Source organism: Salvelinus fontinalis, chromosome 18, assembly GCF_029448725.1.
Source record: "Salvelinus fontinalis isolate EN_2023a chromosome 18, ASM2944872v1, whole genome shotgun sequence".
Lineage (NCBI taxonomy): Eukaryota > Metazoa > Chordata > Actinopteri > Salmoniformes > Salmonidae > Salvelinus > Salvelinus fontinalis.
This window is the reverse complement of record NC_074682.1, coordinates 4962904-4990186: the sequence shown is the minus strand read 5'-3', so window position 1 is coordinate 4990186 and position 27283 is coordinate 4962904. Positions and strand designations below refer to the sequence as shown.

The window sequence follows — 27283 nt, the reverse complement described above, 5'->3', positions numbered from 1 at the left end:
TCTAGTTCCTCTTTTGTTCTGTTTATTTAAAAACAGCGTTTCCACCAATCACAGGGGAGCTGTTTTCCCTTAGCTGTCTCTACAGAGGTGTACATACCTCCACACTTCCTGTATCTCTCATGCTGACACAACCCATTGCTCCTCAACAGACCTAAGTCAGTTGAAACACTATTTGAAATCATTTTAAAATGCTTTAGCGTTTGCATTAGCCTGCCTGGAGTGCCAGGTTGGCAGGGTTTTGCTCTTTTTTTAAACTATTCTACTGCTCCATTAAACCAGGAAATCTCAATCAAGCACAGATCAAGTATTTTAAATGATTTCAAATTGTATTTGAACGCAGGCCCCTGGTGTTCGACAACAGACAACCTGAAACCATGACTGACTGGTTGATAAGCAGAAGAAGTATCACATAGCACTCAAGTCATTTAACTCCACGTTCTTTATTGAAGGAACTACTACAATAAAGCGATGTTTTATGTCGTTTAACTGTCTACTTCACAACAGCTCTTACTTTACGTCTGCTTTACCGCGGGTTCATCTGGTAGGGACACTCCAAAGTGAAAGTTGACGACAGAATATTCCACCTATGTACAAACTTTCACAAAATAAATCAGTACGTTTTAATGAAAATTGAAACTCACAAATCAAATAGTATATATATATATAACATCAGGGGGATTCAAAGGTCTACACAGACTATTCAGAAAAGGTAAGTACATAACATAAGTACTTCAGTTCTATTGCTTTGCCATTATAACAAAACCAAAGTCCTTTGAAGTTTTAAGTCTGGATGCATTCTCCAGCCACGACACAAGTTCGACAAGTCTAGTACGACAAGGATAGAATTTCAAAAACTTTGCATTCACTTTGTTGTAGACCGTTTATAGATAGTGGCACATAGAGTCAACCGCCTCGCTGCTGTTGCTTGTGTTTGGAAGAGTCAGCTGGTGCTCCTACTACACTACTAACGGAGCTGCGGAGGCATATCATCCATACGGGCTATTCCTCCTGTTTCCATCTCTACCCATGCTTTTCCCCTTGCCGTGGGGTGAGGTGAACTAGGCTGGTGTTGCTGCTACAGGGGCTAAGGAGACATTATGAGAAGATGCTGGTGTGGTTTCACAGTGTACTGGTTCTGTTGGTTTTTATTGGTTTTGGTCTTGGTGTTTGGTTCAGGCTGAGTTTGGGTGGGTTCAATGCAAGGTGTTACAGGGTACCATAGGGGTTGGGTCCCAAGATGGTTCAGGTCACTGAGTTGGGTTCAGACTGGTTGGACTTAGGGCTGGTTGGGCCCGGAGTTCAGACTGGTTGGGATGTGGGGCTGGATGGGCTAGGAGACTGGTTTGGCTCTCGACTGGGTCCTTGGGGCTGGGTGGGTTTGGTGTTCTGGGCTGGCCGGGTGTCAGAGGGATGTTGATTTGTTGGGTTCGAAGATGCGGTCGAACTCATTGAGTATGAGCTCCACGGCCTGGTTCTGATACACCATGTTGATGGCCATGTTAGCGTTGTCCCGCTCCGGACGCATCAGGGTGGGACCAAACACTATGCCGATGTTCTGGGTCGACATCCGGTTGGATTTAGCGTGCTCCATCACTCTGGGGGGAGGAAGAGAGAGAGAGAGGGTGGGGGCAAGAGAGAAAGAAAAATATCAAACGCAAATGTAACTATTTCAAAAATGTTACAGTTCATATAAGTAAATCAGTCAATTTAAATAAAGAGATTAGGCCCTAAACTATGGATTTCACATGACTGGGCAGGTGTGCAGCCATGGGTGGGCCTGGGACGGCATAGACCCACCCAATGGGGAGCCAAGCCAGGGCTTTATTACAGACTGAAGTACTCTTCAGCACCCTCCCCACCCCCCCTTAGATGATCCCACACTAGCCCGGCTGATTTGTAGGGGTCCAGATTTTGCAGCTCTTTCAGAACATCAGCTATCTTATTCACTGGGCATGGCTGTGTGTGGACAGTGTGTGTGTGGACAGTGTCTGTGTGCAGGCATGTGGGCAGTAGAGTTTTAAAAAATCAGCTGCCATCTCATGGTTGGAGTTATTTATCCAATAGAACCCAGAGAGTGTTCTTCAATGGAAGCTTCTCTAACATCAGATATATACAGTGCTGTGTCCCTCAGGGCAGTTGCTTTGGCTGGTTACTGTTCTCTATTTTTACAAACGATTTGCCGCTGGTCTTACATGAAGATAGAATTACTATGTATGCAGATGATTTCACACTTTACATGTCAGCACACAAACATACACTATATACAGTACCAGTCAAAAGTTTGGACACACCTACTCATTACAGGTTTTTTCTTTATTTTTACTATTTTCTACATTGTAGAATAATAGTGAAGACATCAAAACTATGAAATAACACATATAGAATCATGTAGTAACCAAAAAAGTGTTCAAGAAATCAAAATATAGTTTATATGGGAGATTCTTCAAAGTAGCCACCCTTTGCGTTGATAACAGCTTTGCACACTCTTGGCATTCTCTCAACCAGCTTCATGAGGTAGTCACCTGGAATGCTTTTCAATTAACAGGTGTGCCTTATTAAAACTTAATTTGTGGAATTTCCTTCTTAATGCGTTTGAGCCAATCAGTTGTCTTTTGACAAGGTAGGGGTGGTATACAGAAGATAGCCCTATTTGGTAAAAGACCAAGTCCATATTATGGAAAGAAAGCAAAGAGAAACGACAGTCCATCATTACTTTAAGACATGAAGGTCAGTCAATACGGAACATTTCAAGAACTTTGAAAGTTTCTTCAAGTGCAATCGCAAAAACCATCAAGCTCTATGATGAAACTGGCTCTCATGAGGACCACCACAGGAAAGGAAGACCCAGAGTTACCTCTGCTGCAGAGGATACATTTATTAGAGTTAACTGCACCTCAGATTGCAGCCCAAATAAATGCTTCACAGAGTTCAAGTAACAGACACATCTCAACATCAACTGTTCAGAGGAGATTGTGTCAATTAGGCCTTCATGGTCGGATTGCTGCAAAGAAACCACTACTAAAGGACACCATTAAAAAGAAGAGACTTGCTTGGGCCAAGAAACATGAGCAATGGACACTAGACCGGTAGAAAATCGTCCTTTGGTCTGATGAGTCCAAATGTGATATTTTTGGTTTCAACCGTTGTGTCTTTGTGAGTAGGTGAACGGATTATCTCTTGCGCTTAAGTGGGACTGTAATTTGTTTTTCAACAGAACAATGACCCAAAACACACCTCCAGGCTGTGTAAGGGCTATTTGACCAAGAAGGAGAGTGATGGAATGCTGCATCAGATGACCTGGCCTCTACAATCACCCGACCTCTACAATCACCCGACCTCTACAATGTAGAAAATAGTAAAAAATAAATAAAAACCCTTGAATGAGTAGGTGTGTCCAATCTTTTGACTGGTATTGTATGTATAATGTACCAGTCAAACGTTTGGACAGACCTACTCATTCCAGGGTTTGTGTTTATTTTTTACTATTTTATACATTGTAGAACAATAGTGAAGACATTAAAACTATGAAATAACACATATAGAATCATGTAGTAACCAAAAAAAGTGTTAAGTAAATCAAATTATATTTTTTATTTTAGATTCTTCAAAGTAGCCACCCTTTACCTTGATGACAGCGTTGCATACTCTTGGCATTCTCTCAACCAGCTTCATGAGGAAGTCACCTGGAATGCTTTTCCAACAGTCTTGAAGGATTTCACACATATGCTGAGCACTTGCTGGCTGCTTTTCCTTCACTCTGCAGTCCAACTTATCCCAAACTATTCTACAATGTAGAACATAGTAAAAATAAAGAAAAACCCTTGAATGAGTAGGTGTGTCTAATCTTTTGACTGGTACTTGGGTATGACGCTACAAGCTTGGCACACCTGTATTTGTGGAGTTTCTCCCATTCTTTTCTGCAGATCTCAAGCTCTGTCAGATTCGCAAACATTTTCTAAAAACATGTTTTCACTTTGTCATTATGGGGTATTGTGTGTAGATAGATGAGGGATTTTTTTTAAAGCCATTTTAGAACAACATAACAAAATGTGGAAAAAGTCAAGGGGTCTGAATACTTTCCGAATGCACTGTATATGGGTTTTTGACACACAAATCAACCCCACTAGTAGTTCTTGTTGTGGTCTAGTCCCATCTTGATTGCTGTCCAGTAATATGCAAGAAAGAAAGACCTAGGAAAGTTGCAGCTGGCTCAAAACAAAGCAGCACGCCTTGCCCTTAACTGCACATGCAGAACTAACATTAACAACATGCATGACAGTCTTTCATGGTTGAGTGCTGATGACACATTAACTGCTTCTCTTCTAGTTTTTATGAGAAATATTACTGTGCCAAAAATTCCAGATTGTCTGCATAATCAAATAACATGCAGCTCAGACAGCCATACATACCCCACAAGACATGCCACCAGGGGTCTCTTCACAGTCCAAGTCCAAAATCATTTCACGGCAATACAACGTTTTTTTACAGAGCCATGATCGCATGGAAGTCCCTTCCATCTCTAATTACCCAAGCACACAGCAAAATAAGTAAAAAAATAAAAAAAGATAAAAAAAACAATTGATGAAACGACAAATATCATACCCAACCAAAAATGCTAACCTCCCCGGAATCGTGTAACTTTCTCACTCATAATTTCTCACAATTCATTCAGGATTATCCATGATCATTGTAGTATCCACATTAATGTAGAAGTGTTAAGAAACATATTATATTCTTATTTACAATAAAAGTGACTCCAAAATGACACAATGCATTATTTACCATTCCTTTCTATTGGGCAAAAATGTATCTGAAACACAACCAAAACCAAGAGAAAATGCATCCAACAAATGTTTTGAGTCACAAGATTGATGTAGTCATTGTGTGCTATGAATATGGGACCAAATACTTAACTTTTGACTACTTTAACACAAGTGTGTGTGTGTGTGTGTGTGTGCGTGCGGACATGTTTAACCATACCAGAAGTCCCCACAAGAATAGTAAACAAACAAAAATTTGACCAACTAGGGACATTTTGCCAGTCCACAGTCCCAACAAGGATGAAGGCTATTTCTAGGGGGATTAGGGTTAGAATTAGTGTAAGGGGTTAAAGGTTAGGTTTAGGGTTGGTTAGGAGTTAGGAGTTAGGGTAACGTTTAGGCTTAAGGTTAGGTTTTGGGGTTAGTGTGTGTGTGTGTGTGTGTGTGTGTGTGTGTGTGTGTGTGTGTGTGTGTGTGTGTGTGTGTGTGTGTGTGTGTGTGTGTGTGTGTGTGTGTGTGTGTGTGTGTGTGTGTGTGTGTGTGTGTGTGTGTGTGTGTGTGCGCGGAGGGGACACCGACTCAGGAACGGGTTAAAGCCACAGCATGAGGCATTCTTCTAAAAATGCCATTCCCACCAACCCACAGAGGCAGCCAGCAATTGCTCAAAACTTCCACATTAAAAAAGGATAGGAAAAAAGAGACGGAACGAGGGAAGAAAAAATAAAGGGAGAATGGAGGAGAGAGGTTCCAGTGGTGGCGGCAGTGGTGTTGCTGATCCTTCCAGCAGACAGGCCACAGAGATCCCAGAGGAGGCGGGAAGGGATGAGAGGGGGAGGAGAGGTGACGAGAGGATGGGGGGAGGAGAAGATGAGAAAATGAGATCCAGAGAGAGAGAGAGGGAGAGCAAAAGAGAGAGAGAGGAATGACAGTGAGACAGAGACACGGCGACTGACATACAGACCCATGGGGAGCTACATGTTGGCACAAACATCAGACTCACTAACACGACATAAACAGCCACTCTCAAGTTCTGTGGAAGCACCATAAAGTAACAGAAGAGTATCTATTTTACGTGTGTGACTGAATCCTTGGTCCATCAGAGTTTCAACCTCTCCCTCCACGACCCACAGTATGTGACCCACAGCACTCTCGAGTCCACACTGTTCAATCACAGAACACATATCGAAAGGCAACCGCTGAGAACAAGGCTGAGGACACTCCGCCATCTAGTGGTCAGTTTTCTATACTGCAGTTCAGCAGATTAGGGACGAGGCTAGATTGAGGAGAGGTCTCATACCGTTTGAGATGACTGAACATGAACCTCATGGTGTCGTGGTTGGGAGGAGGCATGCTCAGAACCAGCCACTTCAGACGGTCCACTTTGTCCAAGTAGTCTGACATCTCTGGACACACAGACATCCCGGACAAATATATTAGACTCTGGGTGGCTCACTGTCTCATTTGACACATTCATTTGTTGGTTTGTTCATTCATGCTTTAGCCAACCCATCAAACAATCCATTCGACTATGTCTGTGAAGGAGGATTTATTCATGAATTCAGGAGCTACTCACTGACGGTCTCGACGATGTCTGTGAAGAAGCCATAAGGGACCAGGGGTTCAGGAAGCTCCCTGAAGAAAAGCTTTAGGGCACCTGTTATGACATGGATATCCTCCCATTCACTCTGGTCCAGGTTCAGCTTCTCTATTAGTGGGAGGAGAGAATAATAGAGGGAAGGGGTGAAGGGAGGAAGGGGGGAGGTGAAAGAGCACATTGGAGGGTTGATTGGAGAGAGAGGAAGGAGTGGGATGTAGCGCGGGATGGGAGGGACACAAAGGTCATGCATGAATTCCACTGTTAAAACTGTGCTTTTGGTTGACGGGGTGGCTGGCAGGCGGGTAGCTGTAGCAGAGGTACATTGTCTGTGAAACAAGGCGATAGTTAGAACGCAGAGAGACGGAGCTGGTGGGAACGCTACCCCAATACAACCAACCATCCGATCCTGAACAACGTTTCTCAAGCCATCCTCGGTTACATTTGTGAACCCCATGTCTTGGTGTAACTACAATAGTTTCCAATGTGAAATTAATGTTTAGAACCTAATACTGTGAACTACTGTCTCGACTCTAGAGGAGTGTTGAGAAACCTTGGTCAGGATTCAAGGCAGCGCAACAATGGCTAGCTGGAGCAAAATGCTCACTGCAGTAGTCTATTTTAGCCACTTGACGGCACCAATAGACTGCGTAAAGAACACGGTAACTGATGCACCTTTAACTGATACTTTACTCAGCATGTCTGTGCAAAGAAAACACAATATACAAACTTCCAGCAGCTGGAAAGCTTAGAGGCAGAGAAAACATGTGTTTTTACATAAATGCAGACATTGCACACATATGCATAGATTTGGCTCGAAGCTATGTGCTGCCAGTTCGTCTGAGTTCTACCTTGTACCAGCTCCGCAGGGAACATATAACGTCCATCAGTGGTCACTGCTCGCTCTGTAATCAACAAACAGTTGTTTAAGCAACCTAGAGTCAATTGCTATGATCCCAGCCCATTTCCCTCCCTCCCCTCTTTCTTTCTTTCTTTCTTTCTTTCTTTCTTTCTTTCTTTCTTTCTTTCTTTCTTTCTTTCTTTCTTTCCCTCCCTCCCTCCCTCCCTCCCTCCCTCGCTCTCTCTCTCTCTCTCTTCCCCTCCCTCCCTCACGCTGCCCCTCTCTCTCACCATGGTTAACTAGGAAGCGTAGTTTCTGTATTACAGCCAGGTTACCACTCACTCTGTAGATACCGTCCGTCTCCAGACCTGAAACACACAACAGAACATGTAATACTGGCAACAACACCCATGCTACATTTAACCCTGCTAACAACACCCATACTACATTTAACCCTGGCAACAACACCCGGGTACTACATGTCACACTGGCAACAAATAATAATATTGACAATAATAATAATAATTAGGTGGTTCATATTTCAATCGGAAATGTTTTTTTTTGCATATTCCAACTTCCCCTTAGACACCTTCGGAGAGTGGGGTCACAGCCAGGGTCTGACATTATCAATGGCGACCCTTGAGCAATTAGGGTTAAGTGCCTTGCTTGCTCAAGGGCACATCAACAGATTTTTCACCTTGTTGGCTTGGGAACTTGAACTAGCAACCGTTTTTACTGGCCCAACGCTCTAACCTCTAGGTTACCCTGCCATCAACCATTTACATAAACCTATCAAATCCTATAGGGCTGTGCTGTACGTCTCCTCTCCACGGCCTCAGTGCAGAGCCTGACGAAGCGAGGCACCGTGTTCTTCTCTCTCTCACACAGCATTTCCCTCCCTCCTCCCACGACCTCCATCCCTCCCTCCTCCGCGCTGTACCTCTCCTCTCCACGGCCTCAGTGCAGAGCCTGACGAAGCGAGGCACCGTGTTCTTCTCTCTCTCACACAGCATTTCCCTCCCTCCTCCCACGACCTCCATCCCTCCCTCCTCCGCGCTGTACCTCTCCTCTCCACGGCCTCAGTGCAGAGCCTGACGAAGCGAGGCACCGTGTTCTTCTCTCTCTCACACAGCATTTCCCTCCCTCCTCCCACGACCTCCATCCCTCCCTCCTCCGCGCTGTACCTCTCCTCTCCACGGCCTCAGTGCAGAGCCTGACGAAGCGGGGCACCGTGTTGTTCTCTCTCTCACACAGCATTTCCCTCCCTCCTCCCACGACCTCCATCCCTCCCTCCTCCGCGCTGTACCTCTCCTCTCCACGGCCTCAGTGCAGAGCCTGACGAAGCGAGGCACCGTGTTCTTCTCTCTCTCACACAGCATTTCCCTCCCTCCTCCCACGACCTCCATCCCTCCCTCCTCCGCGCTGTACCTCTCCTCTCCACGGCCTCAGTGCAGAGCCTGACGAAGCGAGGCACCGTGTTCTTCTCTCTCTCACACAGCATTTCCCTCCCTCCTCCCACGACCTCCATCCCTCCCTCCTCCGCGCTGTACCTCTCCTCTCCACGGCCTCAGTGCAGAGCCTGACGAAGCGAGGCACCGTGTTCTTCTCTCTCTCACACAGCATTTCCCTCCCTCCTCCCACGACCTCCATCCCTCCCTCCTCCGCGCTGTACCTCTCCTCTCCACGGCCTCAGTGCAGAGCCTGACGAAGCGGGGCACCGTGTTGTTCTCTCTCTCACACAGCATCTCCAGACAACAGCCAAACACCTGGTCTGTAAATGACAACAACACGGGCATGTAGAACACTGAAGATCATCTTGTGTACACAGTGACTTACAGTCAATACAGACATCAGAGGTCATGAGATACACAGAGGAACCCACATCATATCACTTCCTCAAGCCACACTGGAAAAAAACGACTTTTTATGTATTTGGAAAGATCTCCAGTTCCACGGAATTGAAAGGTCGCTACGTAACTTCCACTTAAGTCGATTTTTCACTTAGTCATATGTGGATGTCAATGGGAGACTAAGTTGACATTCAACTTAAGTGGATATTACAGTGCTAATGCAGCTGTTTTTTTATCTCAATATCAAATCATTTCTGGCTAACAATTAAGTACACTGTGTTCAATTCAAATTGTAAAAAATAAACAACAATTGCTTCTTAGCAAAGAGTATTTTCTGAAGCAAGAATTTTGCTAAGACTGTCTGGGAGCAGTCAGAGTTGGGACTGTAAAACCAAAAACAAGTTGTTATTAGCAGAGAGGTTTGGAACTCTCTTTCTTATTGGTCTATTAGCTAATTTAGTACCAGGTGATCTCACCAGTCAGGCCAAAATTCCATCGTACCAAAACAGGCTGAAATTTCAGGCAGTCTTTTCAAACAGTTCTTACACTAAAAGGGTATTATCATAATTTTCACAAATTCACAGTTTTATTCCAACCTCATCGTGTGGAAATATATATATATCCTACTACACCGGCTCTGACGCTCGTCGGATGTGGCAGGGCTAAAAAAGTATTACGGACTACAAAGGGGAACTTACCCGCAAGCTGCCCAGTGACGCGAGCCTACCAGACGAGCTAAATGCCTTTTAAGCTCGCTTCGCATGAGAGCACCAGCTGTTCCGGACTTCTGTGTGATCACACTCTCTGTAGCTGATGTGAGCAAGACCTTTAAACAGGTCAACATTCACAAAGCCGCGAGGCCAGACGGATTACCAGGACGTGTACTCAAAGCATCCGTGCACCAACTGGCAAGTGTCTTCATTGACATTTTCAACCTCACCCTGACCGAGTCTGTAATACCTACATGTTTCAAACAGACCACGATAGTCCTGTGCCTAAGAAAGCGAAGGTAACCTGCCTAAATGATTACCGCCGGTAGCCATGAAGTGCTTTGAAAGGCTGGTCATGGCTCATATCAACACCAACATTCCGGAAACCCTAGACCCACTCCATTTCAAATACCGCCCAAACAGATCCACAGATGATGCAATCTCAATCGCACTCCACACTGTTCTTTCCCACTTGGGCAAAAGGAACACATATGTGAGAATGTTGTTCATTGACTACAGCTCAGCGTTCAACACCATAGTACCCACAAAGCTCATCACTAAGCTAAGGACCCTGGGACTAAACACCTCCCTCTGCAACTGGATCCTGGACTTCCTGACGGGCCGTCCCCAGGTGGTAAGGGTAGGCAACAACACATCTGCCATGCTGATCCTCAACACTGGGGCCCCTCAGGGGTGCGTGTTAAGTCCCCTCCAGTACTCTCTGTTCACCCATGACTTTGTGGTCAAGCACGACTCCAACACCATCATTAAGTTTGCTGACGACACAACAGTGGTAGACAAAGGAGCTGATTGTGGACTATAGGAAAAGAAGGAAACTTCAGCCCCATTAACATCGACGGCGCTGAAGTGGAGCGGGTCGACCATTTCAAGTTCTTTGGTGTCCACATCACCAATGAACTATCATGGTCCAAACACACCAAGACAGGTGAGAAGAGGGCACGGCAACACCTTTTACCACTCAGGAGACTGAAAAGAGTTGGCATGGGTGCCCAGATCCTCAAAAAGTTTTACAGCTGCACCATCGAGAGCATCCTGACTGGTTGCATCACCATCTGGTATGGCAACTGCTCAGCATCTGCCCATAAGGCGCCACCGAGTGTAGTGCGTATGGCCCAGTATATCACAGGGACCATGGTTCCTGACATCCAGGACCTATATACAAGGTGGTGTCAGAGGAAAGCCCAGAAATTGTCAAAAACTACAGTCACCCAAGTCATAGACTGTTATCTCTGCTGCCGCACGACAAGCGGTACCGGAGCACCAGTCTCGGACCAAAAGACTCCTTAACAGCCTCTACCCCCAAGCCATAAGACTGCTGAACAATCAATCAAATGGCCACCCAGACTAATATTTTGTAACCTTTATTTAACAAGGCAAGTCAGTTAAGAACAAATTCTTATTTTCAACAACGGCCTAGGAACAGTGGGTTAACTGCCTTTTTCAGGGGCAGAATGACAGATTTGTACCTTGTCAGCTGGGGGATTTGAACTTGCAACCTTTTGGTTACTAGCCCAATGCTCTAACCACTAGGCTACCCTGCCACCCCATGTAATGTAACTGCAGCCCCATTTACATTAACCCCGCCTCCCCTTTGGTTTTACACTTCAGCAACTCGCTGTTTATTATCTATGCATTTTACAAATTACCTCGACTAACCTGTACCCCCAAAAATTGCACATTTGGACTCATCAGACCAAAGGACAAATTTCTATGGGTATAATGTCAATTTCTTGTGTTTCTTGGCCCAAGCAAGTCTCTTCTCATTATTGGTGTCCTTTAGTAGTGGTTTCTGTGCAGCAATTCGACCATGAAGGCCTGATTCACGCAGTGTCCTCTGAACAGTTGATGTTGAGATGTGTCTGTTACTTGAACTGTGAAGCATTTATTTGGGCTGCAATCTGAGGTGCAGTTGGTTCAACACCATCCAGTTAACTCAAATGAAATTATCCTCTGCAGCAGAGGTAACTCTGGGTCTTCCTTTCCTGTGGTGGCCCTCATGAGAGCCAGTTTGATCATAACACTTGATGGTTTTCGCGATTGCATTAGCAGAAACTTTCAAAGTTCTTGAAATGTTCCGTATTGACTGACCTTTATGTCTTGAAGTAATGATGGACTGTCATTTCTTTTTGCTTATTTGAGCTGTTCATGCCATAATATGGACTTGGTCTTTTACCAATTAGGGCTATCTTCTATATACCACCCATACCTTGTCACAACACAACTGGTTGGCTCAAATGCATTAAGAAATTCCACAAATTAAGTTTTAACAAGGCACACCTGTTAATTGAAATACATTCCAGGTGACTTCCTCATGAAGCTGGTTGAGAGAATTCCAAGAGTGTGCAAAGCTGTCATCAAGGCAAAGGGTGGCTACTTTGAAGAATCTCCCATATAAACTATATTTTGATTTCTTGAACACTTTTTTGGTTACTACATGATTCCATATGTGTTATTTCATAGTTGTAATGTCTTCACTATTATTCTACAATGTAGAAAATAGTAAAAGTAAATAAAAACCCTTGAATGAGTAGGTGTGTCTAAACTTTTGACTGGTACTATATATATTTTTTTTTTAAACACAGGAAATCACATTTTTGAAGCATGCTGAATGAACGGCAGATCAACATTCGGCGTGATGTGTGGTCGTTTAGGATTTACCCCTAAGTGATCTCATTCTCTAAGTGATCTCAGTCAGAGAGAGAGAGAGAGAGAGAGAGAGGGTCTTACCCTTGATGAGTCCTTTCTCCTGTAGGATCTGTAGTGGAGGTCTCTTCAGGATGAGTTTCTTCAGTCTGCTCCGAACACGCTTCCTCTCTGTGTTCTCCAGGTTGGAAGCAGAACGAGGCACTGCAGCAGGAGGGAGGGAAAGAATGAGAGAAAGGGGAGAGAGGGGGAGAACAAGAGAAAGCGAGGAGGGAGTGCACCACCAGAGGAAGCACAAGAACAGCATCCTTGGAGCAGTGGATGGAGGAGAGACTCACGTGATGCTTTACATCCCCCTCGACCGTCCTCCTCGTCTCCACTCTGGTCCAACATCTCCACACTGCCCGCCTTCCTCAGAGAGTACATTAGGACATTCTCCAGAGGATTCTCACGGTTCTACACAGCAGAGAAGAGAATTTCAACTGGTGCCAGATGTCTTTGGTTTTTGATCGTAATAAAGGACCCCCCCCCGACTCACACAAACACACACACACAAAGTGAGACTCACCAGCCGGTCGATTACACTCTGGATGGTGTTGAACCACTCTCTAATCAGTGAATCTGTCTCTGACTGCAGTAGGAACTCATTCCCTGTCACCGTCCTCAGCTACCACACACAGAAAAATACCATGGGTTAGTCCCAAATCAAACACTACTTCCTAGGCAGTGTAGTACTTCTTGTAGTGTATGCTACAACTCCCAAAAATGGTATTTCCATTCAGTCAATTCGGGAAATGAATTTAAATTGCAGTGAGAACGAACGGTGATTTTCAATTCTTAAAGTTGAATTTTTAAGGCATATTGAGTTGACTGAGTTGAAATTGAATTGGCTCTAACTCTGGCGCACACAGCTACAACACATACACAACTTCCTCTCAAGAGGAGGAAATAACGTTTTTTTTTTTCTCACAGAAACATTTCAGTAGGACTAAAATATCCACATTTGACTTCCCCAAAATACAGGGTGAAAAAAAGTGTCTTAAAAATGTCATTTAAATGATATCCAAACAAGAAAACGGTGGTTCGAGGGACATTGTGAAAGGTAGAGGAATGGGGATATGCTAGGCTAGTGACTCCCTCCCTTCCTAATCCACTCTATCCCTCCCTCCTGGTGTGTCCCGGACCTTGAAGACGTTCTTCTTGCTTGACAGATTGTTGGCCCACTGTAGCTGAGCTCCTCTTAGGTCTACACTGCTCTCTGGACAACTGTTCCCTGGTTTCTGGAAAGAAACACACACACACAATCATTATTATGAGTGATATACTTTTAATCTGGGAACCCAGAACCGCAGCTGACCAGCTACTCATTTTTTTGTCTCTGTTGGATGATTATGAAACTTCAGAAGCTATTTTTAATACATTTTCTTGGTACTAGAGTCATTAAATACACATTGCGGGGACTGACTGCTTTCAATGTTGGGCCAAAATGTTGCTACAAGGTTTTCACAAGACAGTGACGGTGTATTAACAATCGGTCATGAGAGACTAATACATTGTTAACTGCAGTTATCATGTTATAAAACATTTGTGGGTTTTATGTGTTTCAAGGTGGATAACACGGTCTTACCCAGCTGGAGGGGGTCTGAGATTTGGGATCCTTGAAGAAAACCAGACTATTCCCAACCAGAACCACCCAGGATGGATTCCAGTTTTTCCTAAAACATACACCGAGGCACATGGTCAGGAAAAACTCCTGGGACTGAGGAAAAACTCCATCTTATATGTAGTATTAACATCAATCCCTCCAAGATGAGCCTGTCTCACCTCAGCTTCCTGCCTCCCTCTGCTATCTTGGTCTTATTCAGCAGACCTGCCTTCTCCAGCTCCTGGGGATGGGCGAGATGGGGAGAGTGGCATTAGAGTGATAGCTAACTAGTAGTGAGAACATTCGGGTCAGTGGAGACACGGGGACATTGGGTGGGGGGAGGAGGGTAGAGTGGGGCATGAGATAGTGGGGGCAGTAGCAGTGGGTGAGGCAGGTGGCCTTTGGTGACAGGGCACAACAGGGACAGTGGAGAAGAGACGTGGAGGAGGAAGGTGGAAGATGTGATTCTCACTGGTGTGGAGCTGCCGTTGCTGTCTGGAGAGCTGGCTGGAGAGGGAGGCTCCACCACCACACTGGTCACAGGATAGGAGCAGTCTCTGCACTGCAGGCCCAGCTAGGAACGACACATACAGACTGTTACATCTAGACAGATATAGTGTCTGTACGTGTGTGTATGCATGTTTCTGCTTGCTTGTGTGCATTCGTTTGAGTACGTGTGCACCACAGGAGGTTGATGGCACCTTAATTGGGGAGGACGGGCGCGTGGTAATGGAGTGGAGTAAGTGGAAGGGTATCAAATACGTCAAACACATGATTTCCATATGTTTGATGCCATTCCATTTACTCCGTTCCAGGCATTAATATGAGGGCTCCACCCCTCAGCAGCCTCTACTGCTGTGCACCCAGAGGCATCATGCCCTTAGGGGGCAAAGGGGCACATGCCCCCTCAGATTTGTCCTTTAAAAAATAAATAAATCATGTAATTTAAATGTGTTATTGTTGTTGTTGTTGTTTCTCTGTTAAACTACTAGCTACCTAGCAAATGTATGAAGTTGGCTTTAGCTAGCCCAGATGGGTTCCTTATCTCCCAACCTCATAACTAGCTACCAAGAAGACATTTCAGGCTGTCAAGTAGCTAGCTTGTCTAACTATCTTAACTTGCATGTCTGCTGGCAAGGTTGGTAGACTTTAAAAAACCAAGCAATAACTAAATGTACTGAATAAGACTCACATTACTTTCATTATTTTACCCACATTTTATTTTTATTACATAGAATTAAGCATAATGATAATGGATCTAGATTGCAGGAAAAAAGCTGTTTCAGGTGTTCGAAGTGTTTGAAGTGCAAAATTCTCCTCCTTATGGACCAGGGGCATATCCCGCTCCGGGCCAACCCAAAACCATCCACACATACTTAGTGGCCCCTCAGATTTTTGAGGTGCATGATGCCCCTCTGTGCGCCTGTGTTTTTCTGTATGTATGCTTATTCGTGTGTGTGTGTGTGTGTGTGTGTGTGTGTGTGTGTGTGTGTGTGTGTGTGTGTGTGTGTGTGTGTGTGTGTGTGTGTGTGTGTGTGTGTGTGTGTGTGTGTGTGTGTGTGCGTGCGTGCGTGCGTGTGTGTGTGTGTTTGCCCGCCTGCCTGCCTCTGAGCGTGCCTGTACAGTACCTTGACGTTTTCAAGCAGTATCATGGATCGTGAGTGGCTGAGCTGCTCTGTCTCATGACGCAGTAGGGCCTCCTTGTCTCCCGTACTGAAGGCTGTTGAACTGATGGTGTCTGAGGATACTGCTCGCTGCATACTCTACAGGACACCAACACAGAGGGGAAGACAAGTTATTCACTCTGTGTGTGCGTATCAGACAAAAGAAAATGGAGACCTACAGTACTGGGTTAGGCACGGCATCAGCAAGAAAAGAAGACTCCCAAAACTGTGATACACTCCCAAGTGTACTGTGTGTATATTCGTTGTGTTTGATTTACAGACTATCTTTTGCTATCCAGAACCTGCTTAAAGCCATTTGATGTGGACCCTTCTCATAGTGAGTTTGGCAGCAGGTAGTTTCGCAGTTAAGAGTGTTGGACCAGTGAAAGGTCACTGGTTCGAATTCCCGAACCAACTAGGCAAAAAATCTGCCGATGTGCCCTTGAGCAAGGCACTTAACCTTAATTGCTCCTGTAAGTCGGTCTGGAGAAAAGCGTCTGCTAAATGACTAAAATGTTAAATGTTTGGCAGAGTCGCTCGCACACACACACACACACACACACACACACACACACACACACACACACACACACACACACACACACACACACACACACACACACACACACACACACACACACACACACACACACACACACAGTGCCACGCCCCGACACACAACCCAGGGGTCACTGGCCCAGAACAGTGAAGTCCCTTAATGCTCTGTTATTCTCTGTTGACACTGAGCCAGATGGTAAACTAACTGTGGAGCGGTTTAGAGGTTTTCATTGGCCCAGTTCTGTTTTGATCAGCTTTGTTTCACTCCACTTCACACATGGGCTGAGAGACAGGAGGCTGCTGCCACTGCCTATGGCACACAACTCACGGCCCGACACACAAATCACAACCTCACGACATAAGCAGTGTCTGTCCCAAAATGGCTCCCTATTTTCTATACGGTGCAATACTGTTGACCAGAACAACCGGATTGTGCCATAGAGATGAAAAACAAACACCCGTCTTGATGTGTGCCATCTTTCCATGCTGAGTGGTTGAGGATTTGTTTTGGAGCCAGATCTGCTATATAAGGGTCCAGGCAAACAAGGCACCTGCCTCTATTCTCCCTGCGAGGCAAACGTGTCGCAGTAACACTGGAGTGCGACATATCACCTGGCATCACAAGATGACATTGTGGAACTGGATTCTTGATTGGTGTTATAAAGAGTGTCTGAACACATAAGAATGCCTCGGACATTCTAAAGCCTGTTTGGCACCATGGCCCCATCTTTAGCTTCAATTCCTGAACATCTGATCATTAGAATTGGAGAGGTCTTGCCACTCACTGCCTTAGGTGCCAGAAGGTACGAAGAGGATAACGAAGTAAGACTGCTTGCATCAGATAGCCCCAATAGGGGAATTCGTTTGAATGCCGTAGGTATTGTTGTTTTACACATCAACTGTACTCTGAGTTCCTTGTTCGATGACAGGAAGTTATTTCCCCTGTAATCATCTGTAAATTCAAGTTCAATCCAATCTCACCTGTTCTAGCTCCCAGCCACTGTCAGGCTTCTGGCCAGTGAAGAGGAAGTCTGGAGATAGCTGGATGATAAGAAGAAGAAGAAGAAGAAGAAAAAATCTTTATTGATCTATTGCCTTACAGTCCGTGTATCTTTTGCTTTCACTACACAGGCATATTGAAACCAACACTGGCCTATAATTTCCGACGCATTAAGCAACGCTTAAATGCATGAATTCACACTTTTCTTTTCCAAACATGTCAGTTGACTTGCCAGCACGTCATATTTCACCACTCATCCTGATTATGAGAAACAGGATGCAGATTGAACAGTAGCTTGCAAGCATACACACACACGCACAACGCTCACGCCAACGACTGACAGTTGAAACACTTCTAATGAGCCTGCGTGACTGGGTGCTCTCCTTACCGCACCACAGTTCAGTAATAGTGAAAGCACAGGGCGCATTGTCACCGTTTCAACCTAGCGTTCTGCTGACCTGCCATGCTGTCATAAAACCCGGGACATACACACACACACACATGCAGGTACAGTCATAATGGTCATTTATCTACCAACCGCGAAGATGACAGCACTAGCATGAGCCTATACGCTAACTGATGACACATAACAGTAGTGCTGTTTTTCCAATCTCACACACAAATGTAGGGGGGGTTACGACTCTTAACTTACAGACACACTGTTGTTCAGCTTGTCGACCTCGATCAGATGAAAGTCCAGATTAAAACAAAACTGATATGAAGTGTTTCCTTGTTAATCCATTTGAGAGTTAGTCCCCCCCCACTGTCAGTCGGTTGTAGTAGCTTTCTGATACACACTTTTTTATATCTTGAACAAAGTAAATACAAACCTAAACCACTTCTGCCCTTATGCCCTTCTCTCTCTCACCAAACTTCCCCTTTCTATAAGGAAGCTAACACTATCAGCATCTACAATCGCTCCCACTCTGCACAACCAGGAAGCCATGTGCCAGACTAAGAGAGAGACATTATCATATCAACGATTTATCACACTAACAGTTAAAACAGCACAGAGACTTATTTTAGCTCCTGGAATTGAGTTCCTTGAATGGTCTTATCTTCATAGTTACCATGGTGACACTAGCAATATAGGTCAGTTGGGGTTGAAGTTAAATGAGGCCCAGACACAACTTCACCTTACAATACTCTGTGGTTATTCCTGTAAGTACAGTGTAACAACTATTGTAATGGCTCATTGTTACACTGTACAACCCCTGCAGATGTCGGATCTTAACCCGATCACTCTTTTGTCGCAGAGAATTTTCCTGCTGCACCAGGGAATTCAAATGAGACTCATGAGTCCCTGAAAAATATCAGTTATCTTTCTCTCCATTCGGGAGGAATCAAGTCACCGGCATCAAGGCACGCTATCAAAATAATTGTCTCTCTCGCTCGCTAAAACGCTAGACCTAGGTCCTATTACTGCAACATTCAAATGTACAAACGTGTACTTGAAATCCAGCCATACACATCAACAACCGTTTTATATACAGTTGAAGTCGGAAGTTTACATACACCTTAGCCAAATACATTTAAACTCAGTTTATCACAATTCCTGACATTTAATCCTAGTAAAAATGCCCTGTCTTAGGTCAGTTAGGATCACCACCTTATTTTAAGACTGTGAAATGTCAGAATAATAGTAGAGAGAATGATTTATTTCAGCTTTTATTTCTTTCATCACATTCCCAGTGGGTCAGAAGTTTACATACACTCAATTGGTATTTGGAAGCATTGCCTTTAAATTGTTTGACTTGGGTCAAATGTTTCGGGTAGCCTTCCACAAGCTTCCCACAATAAGTTGGGTGAATTTTGGCCCATTCCTCCTGACAGAGCTGGTGTATCTGAGTCAGGTTTGTAAAACTCCTTGCGCGCACACACTTTTTCAGTCTGCCGGCACATTTGAGGTTAGGGCTTTGTGATGGCCACTCCAATACCTTGACTTTGTTGTCCTTAAGCCATTTTGTCACAACTTTGGAAGTATGCTTGCGGTCATTGTCCATTTGGAAGACCCATTTACGACCAAGCTTTAACATCCTGACAGATGTCTGAAGATGTTGCTTCAATATATCCACATATTCTTCCTAACTCCTGATGCCATTAATGTTGTGAAATGCACCAGTCCCTCCTGCAGCAAAGCACCCCCACAACATGATGCTGCCAACCCCGTGCTTCACGTTTGGGATTGTGTTCTTCTGCTTGCAAGCCTCCCCCTTTTTCCTCCAAACATAACGGTGGTCATCATGGTCAAATAGTTATATTTTTGTTTTATCAGACCAGAGGACCTTTCTCCAAAAAGTACGATCTTTTGTCTCCATGTGCAGTTGCAAACCGTAGTCTGGCTTTTTTATGGAGGTTTTGGAGCAGTGGCTTCTTTCTTGCTGAGCGGCCTTTCAGGTTATGTCGATATAGGACTCGTTTTACTGTGGATATAGATACTTTTGGACCTGTTTCCTCCAGCATCTTCACAAGGTCCTTTGCTGTTGTTCTGGGATTGATTTGCACTTTTTGCACCAAAGTACGTTCATCTCTAGGAGACAGAACGCATCTCCTTCCTGAGCAGTATGATGGCTGCACAGTCCCATGGTGTTTATACTTGCGTACTGTTGTTTTTACAGATGAACGTGGTACCTTCAGGCGTTTGTAAATTGCTCCTAAGGATGAACCAGACTTGTGGAAGTCTACAATTTTTTTTCTGAGGTCTTGGCTGATTTCTTTTCCTTTCCCGTGATGTCAAGCAAAGAGGCACTTAGTTTGAAGGTAGGCCATGAAATACATTCACAGGTACAACTCCAAATGACTCAAATTATGTCAATTAGCCTATCAGAAGCTTCTAAAGCCATGACATAATTTTCTGGAATTTTCCAAGCTGTTTAAAGGCACAGTCAACTTAGTGTATGTAAACTTCTGATCCACTGGAATTGTGATACAGTTAAATATAAGTGAAATAATCTGTCTGTAAACAATCGTTTGTAAAATGACTTCTGTCATTGTCATGCGCTGACCTTAGAGAACCGTTTTATTTCTCTATTTAGTTAGGTCAGGGTGTGATGTGGGGTGGGCATTCTATGCTTTGTATTTCTTTGTTTTTGGCCGAGTGTGGTTCCCAATCAGAGGCAGCTGTCTATCGTTGTCTCTAATTGGGAATCATACTTTTTTCCCCACCTATGTTGTGGGATCTTGTTTTTGTTAGTTCTGTGAAGCCTGCAGAATGTGACGTTTGTTATTTTTTTGTTTTTTTTGTTTGGTGTTCTGAGTAATTAAAGAATCATGAAAACTTATCACGCTGCACCACGCTGCACTTTGGTCTACTTCTTCAGACGAGCGTTACAGAAGATCCCACCACAAAAAGACCAAGCAGTGTTTTCTGGAAGAGTGGACATGGGAGGAGATACTGGAAGGCAAGGGACCCTGGGCGCAGGCTGGAGAATATCGCCGTCCTAAGGAGGAGATGGAAGCAGCAAAAGCGGAACGGCGAGGATACAAGGATTTGGCACAATGTTTTTGGGGGGGGGGGCACACGGGGCGATTGGCGGAATCAGGTAATAGACCTGTGCCAACTCCCCGTGCTTAACGCGGGGAGTAGGTGACCGGGCAGGCACCGTGTTATGCGGTAAAGTGCATGGTGTTTCTCCAGTGTGCGTGCACAGCCCGGTGTGCTCGGAGCCAGCTCTCCGCAAGTTCCACTCTAGATTGGGCATCCAGCCAGGGCGGATTGGGTCAGCTCAGCGATTTTGGTCTCCAGGGCGCCGTTTCGGCCCAGGGTATCCTGCGCCTGCTCTGCGCACTGTGTCTCCGGGCTAAAGTGGGCATTCAGACACGAGGAGCAGTGCAAGTTCTAAGCACCAGATATCCAGTGCTCCCCCACAGCCCGGTTCGACCTGTGCCTGCGCTCTGGAGGTGCCGTGCTAAAGTGGGCATTCAGCCTGGAAGAGCGGTGCCAAGGATAAGCACCAGATCTCCAGTGCTCCCCCACAGCCCGGTTCATCCTGTGCCTGCTCCACGGGTCAGTCCGGAGCCTCCAGCGACGGTCCCCAGTCCGGAGCCTCCAGCGACGGTCCCCAGTCCGGGGCCTGCTACGAGGGTCCCCAGTCCGGAGCCTGCAGCGACGGTCCCCAGTCTGGAGCCTCCGGCGACTGTGCCCAGTCCCGGGCCTGCGGCGAGTGTCCCCAGTCCGGGGCCTGCGGCGAGGGTCCCCAGTCCTGGGCCTGCGGTGAGGGTCCCCAATCCGGTGGCCGGCGACGAGGGTCCCCGCACCAGAGGCTCCACCAATGTGGGGGGAGCCAGAGGCGCAGCGGGGGCTACGTCCCGAACCGGAGCTGCCGCCAAGGGTAGATGGGGGGGGTACTGTCACACCCTGACCTTAGAGCCGTTTTATTTCTCTATTTAGTTAGGTCAGGGTGTGATGTGGGGTGGGCATTCTATGTTTTGTATTTCTTCATTTTTGCCCGAGTGTGGTTCCTAATCAGAGGCAGCTGTCTATCGTTGTCTCTGATTGGGAATCATACTTAGGTAGCCTTTTTTTCCCACCTATGTTGAGGGATCTTGTTTTTTGTTAGCTCTGTGAAGCCTGCAGAACGTGACGTTTGTTATTCTTTTTCATTGTTTTTGTTTGGTGTTCTGAGCAACTAAAGAATCATGAACACTTACCACGCTGCACCTTGGTCTACCTCTTCAGACGAGCGTTACAGTCATGCACAAAGTAGATGTCCTAACCGACTTGCCAAAACTATAGTTTGTTAATAATACATTTGTGGAGTGGTTGAAAAACCGAGTTTTAATGACTCCAAACCAGGTGTAGGTAAACTTCTGACTTCAACTGTAGCTTAATAACATAAGATAGATATTGGTGTACACTAGGGCTCCGACAATGTCAAGTGTATGCTTAGGTCAAAATTGAGTTCAATGGTGGCCTGGGGTGGTTAACAGTTTGGGCTGCTGCCTTCAGCGCACATAAAGGCCTACTTTGTCGGCATAAGTTGGATTCCGGCCCACGCCTTTCTGGCACAAATATCTAAATGCCCCCGATTGACAAGATGTATTTACACATTTCAAACATGGACAGTTCAGGTATATTTTGATGAGAAATGACCATACCAGACGCTTTTGGATCATGTAAAATAATAAAAATAGGCTACACCAACATCACTTTCCATTCATACAAATTGTTGGGTAAATTGGCACAGTAGATTTGCCGTGGTAAACGATGAAATACTTTATTTATATTGTAGGCTATGGAATGCTTGTCGAATAGATAAATCCCCCTTAGTCTGTTCAAAAAGGACTAAGTTGTTCCGGTTAGAGGTGACCAATTATGGTTGTTATTAAGATTAGCTGTGCGGGTACATTTTGCATGTATTGCGATAATCTAGTGCCACCGATGGTTGCAATAGGCCCCTTGTTATTTTATTATATTACAATACATTCTGTAGGCTACCCGTTAGCCTATCCTACTGTATCTAGGGAGTTTTTCCTAGCCACCATGCTAATACATCTGCATTGCTTGCTGTTTGGAGTTTTAGGCTGGGTTTCTGTATAGCACTTTGTGACAGCGGCTGATGTAAAAAGGACGTTATAAAATACATTTTATTGATTGATCCGTTGTCACATAATGCACGGTGTGAAAACCGATAATAGCCTACTGTTTGTGTTTCCCTGGCTGAGTTGATGAGCTGATTTGTGCCATCAGTTGATTGACAGATGTAGGTCCCACTGTAGAACGATACATTTTCCTCCAGTGTGGATGCTCGTCCACGTTTTATAGCTATGTCTAATTTGTCAATATAGTTTTTTGGTCTTTTGGTGTGGATTGAAAGCCTGCATTGTGCGGCTTTAATATTTCATTTCGTAAAGCCGACAGGATGTTTATGCATTTGAGCCTATCCGAAGACGATTTCATTGAGCTGAGACACTTTTCTTTGATGTAAAAATGATAAGACTATTGTCACCACCTGGTCTGTTTCACCTGTCTTGTGCTTGTCCACACCGCCCACCAGGTGTCTCCCACTTGTTCCCGTTATGCCCTGTGTATTTATACCGGTGTCTTCTGTCTGTCTGTTGCCAGTTAGTCTTGTCATGTCAAGTCAACCAGCGTGCTTTTCCGTGCTCCTGTTTTTCCTAGTCTCTGTTTCTTCTGGTCCTTCCGGTTCTGACCAATCAGCCTGCCCTGACCTCGAGCCTGCCCGCCGCCCTGTACCTTCTGGACTCTGACCTGGTTTATGAACTTCTGCCTGTCCTGGACCTGCCTCTTGCCAGCCCCTTGTTTTTCAATAAATATCAGAGACTCAAACCGTCTGCATCTGGGTGTCGTTATAACTATTCGTTTAACTTCTTGAAAACATTGAAATATGAATTAAATTAACTTGTGGGCCTAATGTAGACACAGGCTGGTCATATCGCCCAGTACTGGGCGAGAACTCAGGAGGCTCAGAGCAGAAGACCACTGCCCTGCGGCAGCTCACAATGCTCTAGCAAGCACTAAAGGACACTATGAATACTGATGATACATAGGCATGTAATTTTTTATTTTACTTTAAGCCTTGCCCAAACCATAGCCCTAACCTTAACTACTCTGAATGAATGGGTAAACTGTTCATTTTTGAGTTGTTTCTGTTTTAACCCTTTAGGCATGCAGAATTAATGCGTCAAAAAAAGAAGATCATCCATGAGTCAAATGGCAGGGGGCCTGATATGAACCCATGCCGACGCTGGCATATGTGTGCCGGAGTCAGGGACTGTAACCGATGGACACACAAGCACTGAGGAAACCTATTGTTTTCCTTCAACATACAATAAAACAATTGCCCTGATTTTGCCCAACGAAAAATACATCTACCCCCTACAAAATACGTCAATTTATCATAATCCACATAAGAATTCACACAAGACGCTGTAGCCTGCACGTAGCCTCAGGCGCGGACTGGGACAAGAATTCCACCGTGGAATTTTATCCACACCAGCCCATGTCACTGTGCAGCTCACACCCCCCTCACACCCCGCCTGCCCCTGGCAGGCAACCAGCTATACACACACACCCAACTTAGACACAGGTAGTAGTGCTGATACATAACATTGACAAAAGAGAAAAAGCGTTTCTAAACCCTTTCTGTACCAATGACTGGTGAGACATGGTGGTTCTCCTCTTTTTTTAACCAGCTCGTATTTAAAACAAATACAATGTGTAAAAACCCCACTGAAGATACACAACTCACCACTATAACTGTGCCTCTTGTGCTGTCTATCTATCTCAGCATCTTCTCTGCTGTCACTCTGTGCTTCTACTTGTTCTCTGTCTGTCTGTCTGTCTGTCTGTCTGTCTGTCTGTCTGTCTGTCTGTCTGTCTGTCTGTCTGTCTGTCTGTCTGTCTGTCTGTCTGTCCTGTCCTGTCCTGTCCTGTCCTGTCCTGTCCTGTCCTGTCCTGTCCTGTCCTGTCCTGTCCTGTCCTGTCCTGTCCTGTCTGCTTAAGCCTTATACGTTATAAAAGCCAAACTAACGACTTGGGCTATATCGCAAATTAGTGTCTGTCATATGTGTTCCTCTGAATCGACACCTGGTTACTACAGGAGTCCAGACTTACATTTTTCACTGGTGCCATTAACTTTTACAGTTGGTGGCATCAACCCATGAGTAATCATTTTATGAAGTCATTCATGATGCTTTATTAAGAAATGTAATAAATAGGCAACTGGGGTCTTCAAGAAATACCTGGTTTCATCTGACACGTCCAAGCAGGAATCCATCACTCAAGTTATTTTGATGTGCAACCTAATCCAGTGATAGTCAATAATTGTCCATCCAAAATTCATGACTGTTGTTGCTATATTTTACTGTTCAAATAGGTATCACGCCCTGGCCTTAGTTATCTTTGTTTTCTTTATTATTTTAGTTAGGTCAGGGTGTGACATGGGGGATGTTTGTGTGTTTTTGTCTAGTCGAGGGTGTTTGTAGTGTCTAGGGGTTTTGGTAGAGTTTATGGGGTTGTGTTCAGTGTAGGTGTTTATGTAAGTCTATGGTTGCCTGAGTGGTTCTCAATCAGAGACAGCTGTCTATCGTTGTCTCTGATTGGGAGCCATATTTAAGGCAGCCATAGGCATTAGGTAGGTTGTGGGTAATTGTCTATGTCTAAACGTTAGTAGCTTGTGTCTGCACTTTCGTTTTGTAGCTTCACGGTTGTTTTTGTTAGTTTGTGAAAGTGTTTTGTGTTCGTGTTCATCTTCTCTCAATAAAAAGGAAGATGTATTCGTATCACGCTGCGCCTTGGTCCTCTCTTCCACATGACGATCGTGACAATAGGACTCCAGAATTATTTTTGTTTTGTTTTGTTCAATCGATCTGAATTACATACATCTTATGTGCGCTAACTAATATCATAGGCTATTTAATTTGTGGTCAACACCTGAGGAAGTGGAAACTCAACACATTAACTAAATTACTATCTCTAAATGTAATAGGCTACCCACTGCTAGTAGCCAGGTATTCATCCAACAGTAAATGTAATGTCCTAAAAAAAAAATGCAGTCGTAGGCTACTACCTATGAGACCTATAGGCCTATGCCCTTGCAATGGCTGGTGTGCATTTCCATATCTCAAAGCCATATCATATCTTGGTTGTAAAATAGTTGGTATTAAGCTGAATATTGCGAGATGAGAAATAAAAATGGTACCTACAGAAAGCTGAGACCCTCCTCTTTTCTTTTTGACAGGGGGAAGGGAACGAAGCTTCCAACTCTGTGTTTTTCCCACAATTACATTTTGAAATGTTATACGCTCAGCATGTATTTTTCTCTTGAGTGCTTGGGGGTAGAGGAGAGTGGCTTGCTCATCACAGCGTAAGAGGCAAAGGGGCAGAACCTTTCATTACAGGAATCATAAGGATAATGCACTTTACTGTTGACCAAATCATGGTTTTAGCAGCCTCAAAAATATAACATTTTGAGTAAGGTGACAATGTAGAATGTGCTAGTTCTATGTTTATAGGAATCCTTTTCATTTTTTTTTTTTACAATCCATGATCATGGCTGTCTAAGAGATGACAGTCGGAGCAGGTCTCTTTGCTGATGTCCCGTTTGACTTTGAACGCAAGTGTGCGTGACCTCAGCTCATCCTGTGAGAAAACCGTGCCGTCCGTTGCCCACTGATCTAGAAGGGTTTTCTGCACTGATCAGCCAATGGCTCATTATAGATTAGAATAACATGGGCCGATGGCCATGTCAACTTTTTCACATTTCTTTAAATATATATATATATATATATATGTTCATTGTGTGTGTCAATTTCGATCAGCCCTTACATAAAGTGGAATGTAGGTAAGGTGTGTGCAATGTATACAAACACCGCTTCCAGCTGCTCCCTAGTGGCGATTCAAAATATTTGTTTCGATATTCAAATCTTTAAAAAAATAAAAATAAAAAAAAAAAAGTTGTTTTCTTATGTATTCAATGCAAGCAACAGGCATAATTAATTATTGGTGGCCTCAGTGCCCGTGTGTTCGAGCGGTTACAGCTAGTGGAGTAGGCAAAGGTTTGAATCCGGGCCACTGCCCTTTGGTTAACCCTCCCCTATCTTGCCTGTTTTTCCAATACTTTTCTATCTCTTCAATAAAAGCAAAACAATTACGAAAAGAGTGGGACTGCCCCTAATCCTTAAAAAATACTTTAAAGAAATAATAAATCATTGGACAAATAACAATTAGATTGTTAGCGCACGTCCGACATAACATATGATTATAAATAATACAAGGTAGGCTAAATTGATTAAAAGAACATGCACAGAAAGCAACAATAGCCAGGTAACACAAACACTCGCCTATTATTGTTTTTCACACCTTTCATTATGTGCCTGGCTCCCAGACGGCGTTCCAATTCAGCCCAAAGGTGTTCGATGGAGTTGAGGTCAGGGCTCTGTGCAGGCCAGTCAAGTTCTTCCAAATCGATCCCGACAAACATTTCTGTATGGACCTTGCTTTGTGCACGAGGGCATTGTCATGCTAAACAGGAAA

At 44.6% G+C, this 27283-nt stretch overlaps 1 protein-coding gene across 2 annotated transcripts in view; it reads right to left on the bottom strand.

Moving 5' to 3' along the window:
* Positions 1-421: 421 nt before the first annotated feature.
* Positions 422-27283, bottom strand: part of LOC129814838 (rho GTPase-activating protein 15-like) — a 67702-nt gene continuing 40840 nt past the window's right edge. The window contains exons 9-23 of one of the 2 annotated variants that reach the window (XM_055867914.1): positions 17268-17327; positions 15693-15827; positions 14537-14638; positions 14244-14305; positions 14047-14134; positions 13604-13699; positions 12988-13086; positions 12758-12875; positions 12504-12623; positions 8868-8966; positions 7486-7563; positions 7206-7259; positions 6334-6465; positions 6058-6163; positions 422-1595 (exon numbers count right to left, since the gene is read on the bottom strand). In XM_055867914.1, coding sequence (XP_055723889.1) covers positions 1403-1595; positions 6058-6163; positions 6334-6465; positions 7206-7259; positions 7486-7563; positions 8868-8966; positions 12504-12623; positions 12758-12875; positions 12988-13086; positions 13604-13699; positions 14047-14134; positions 14244-14305; positions 14537-14638; positions 15693-15827; positions 17268-17327 — 1542 coding nt within the window. In that variant the 3' untranslated portion in view covers positions 422-1402. Of the gene's footprint in view, positions 1596-6057; positions 6164-6333; positions 6466-7205; positions 7260-7485; positions 7564-8491; positions 8967-12503; positions 12624-12757; positions 12876-12987; positions 13087-13603; positions 13700-14046; positions 14135-14243; positions 14306-14536; positions 14639-15692; positions 15828-17267; positions 17328-27283 lie in introns of those variants that run through there. The other variant, XM_055867913.1, reaches the window with a different exon arrangement.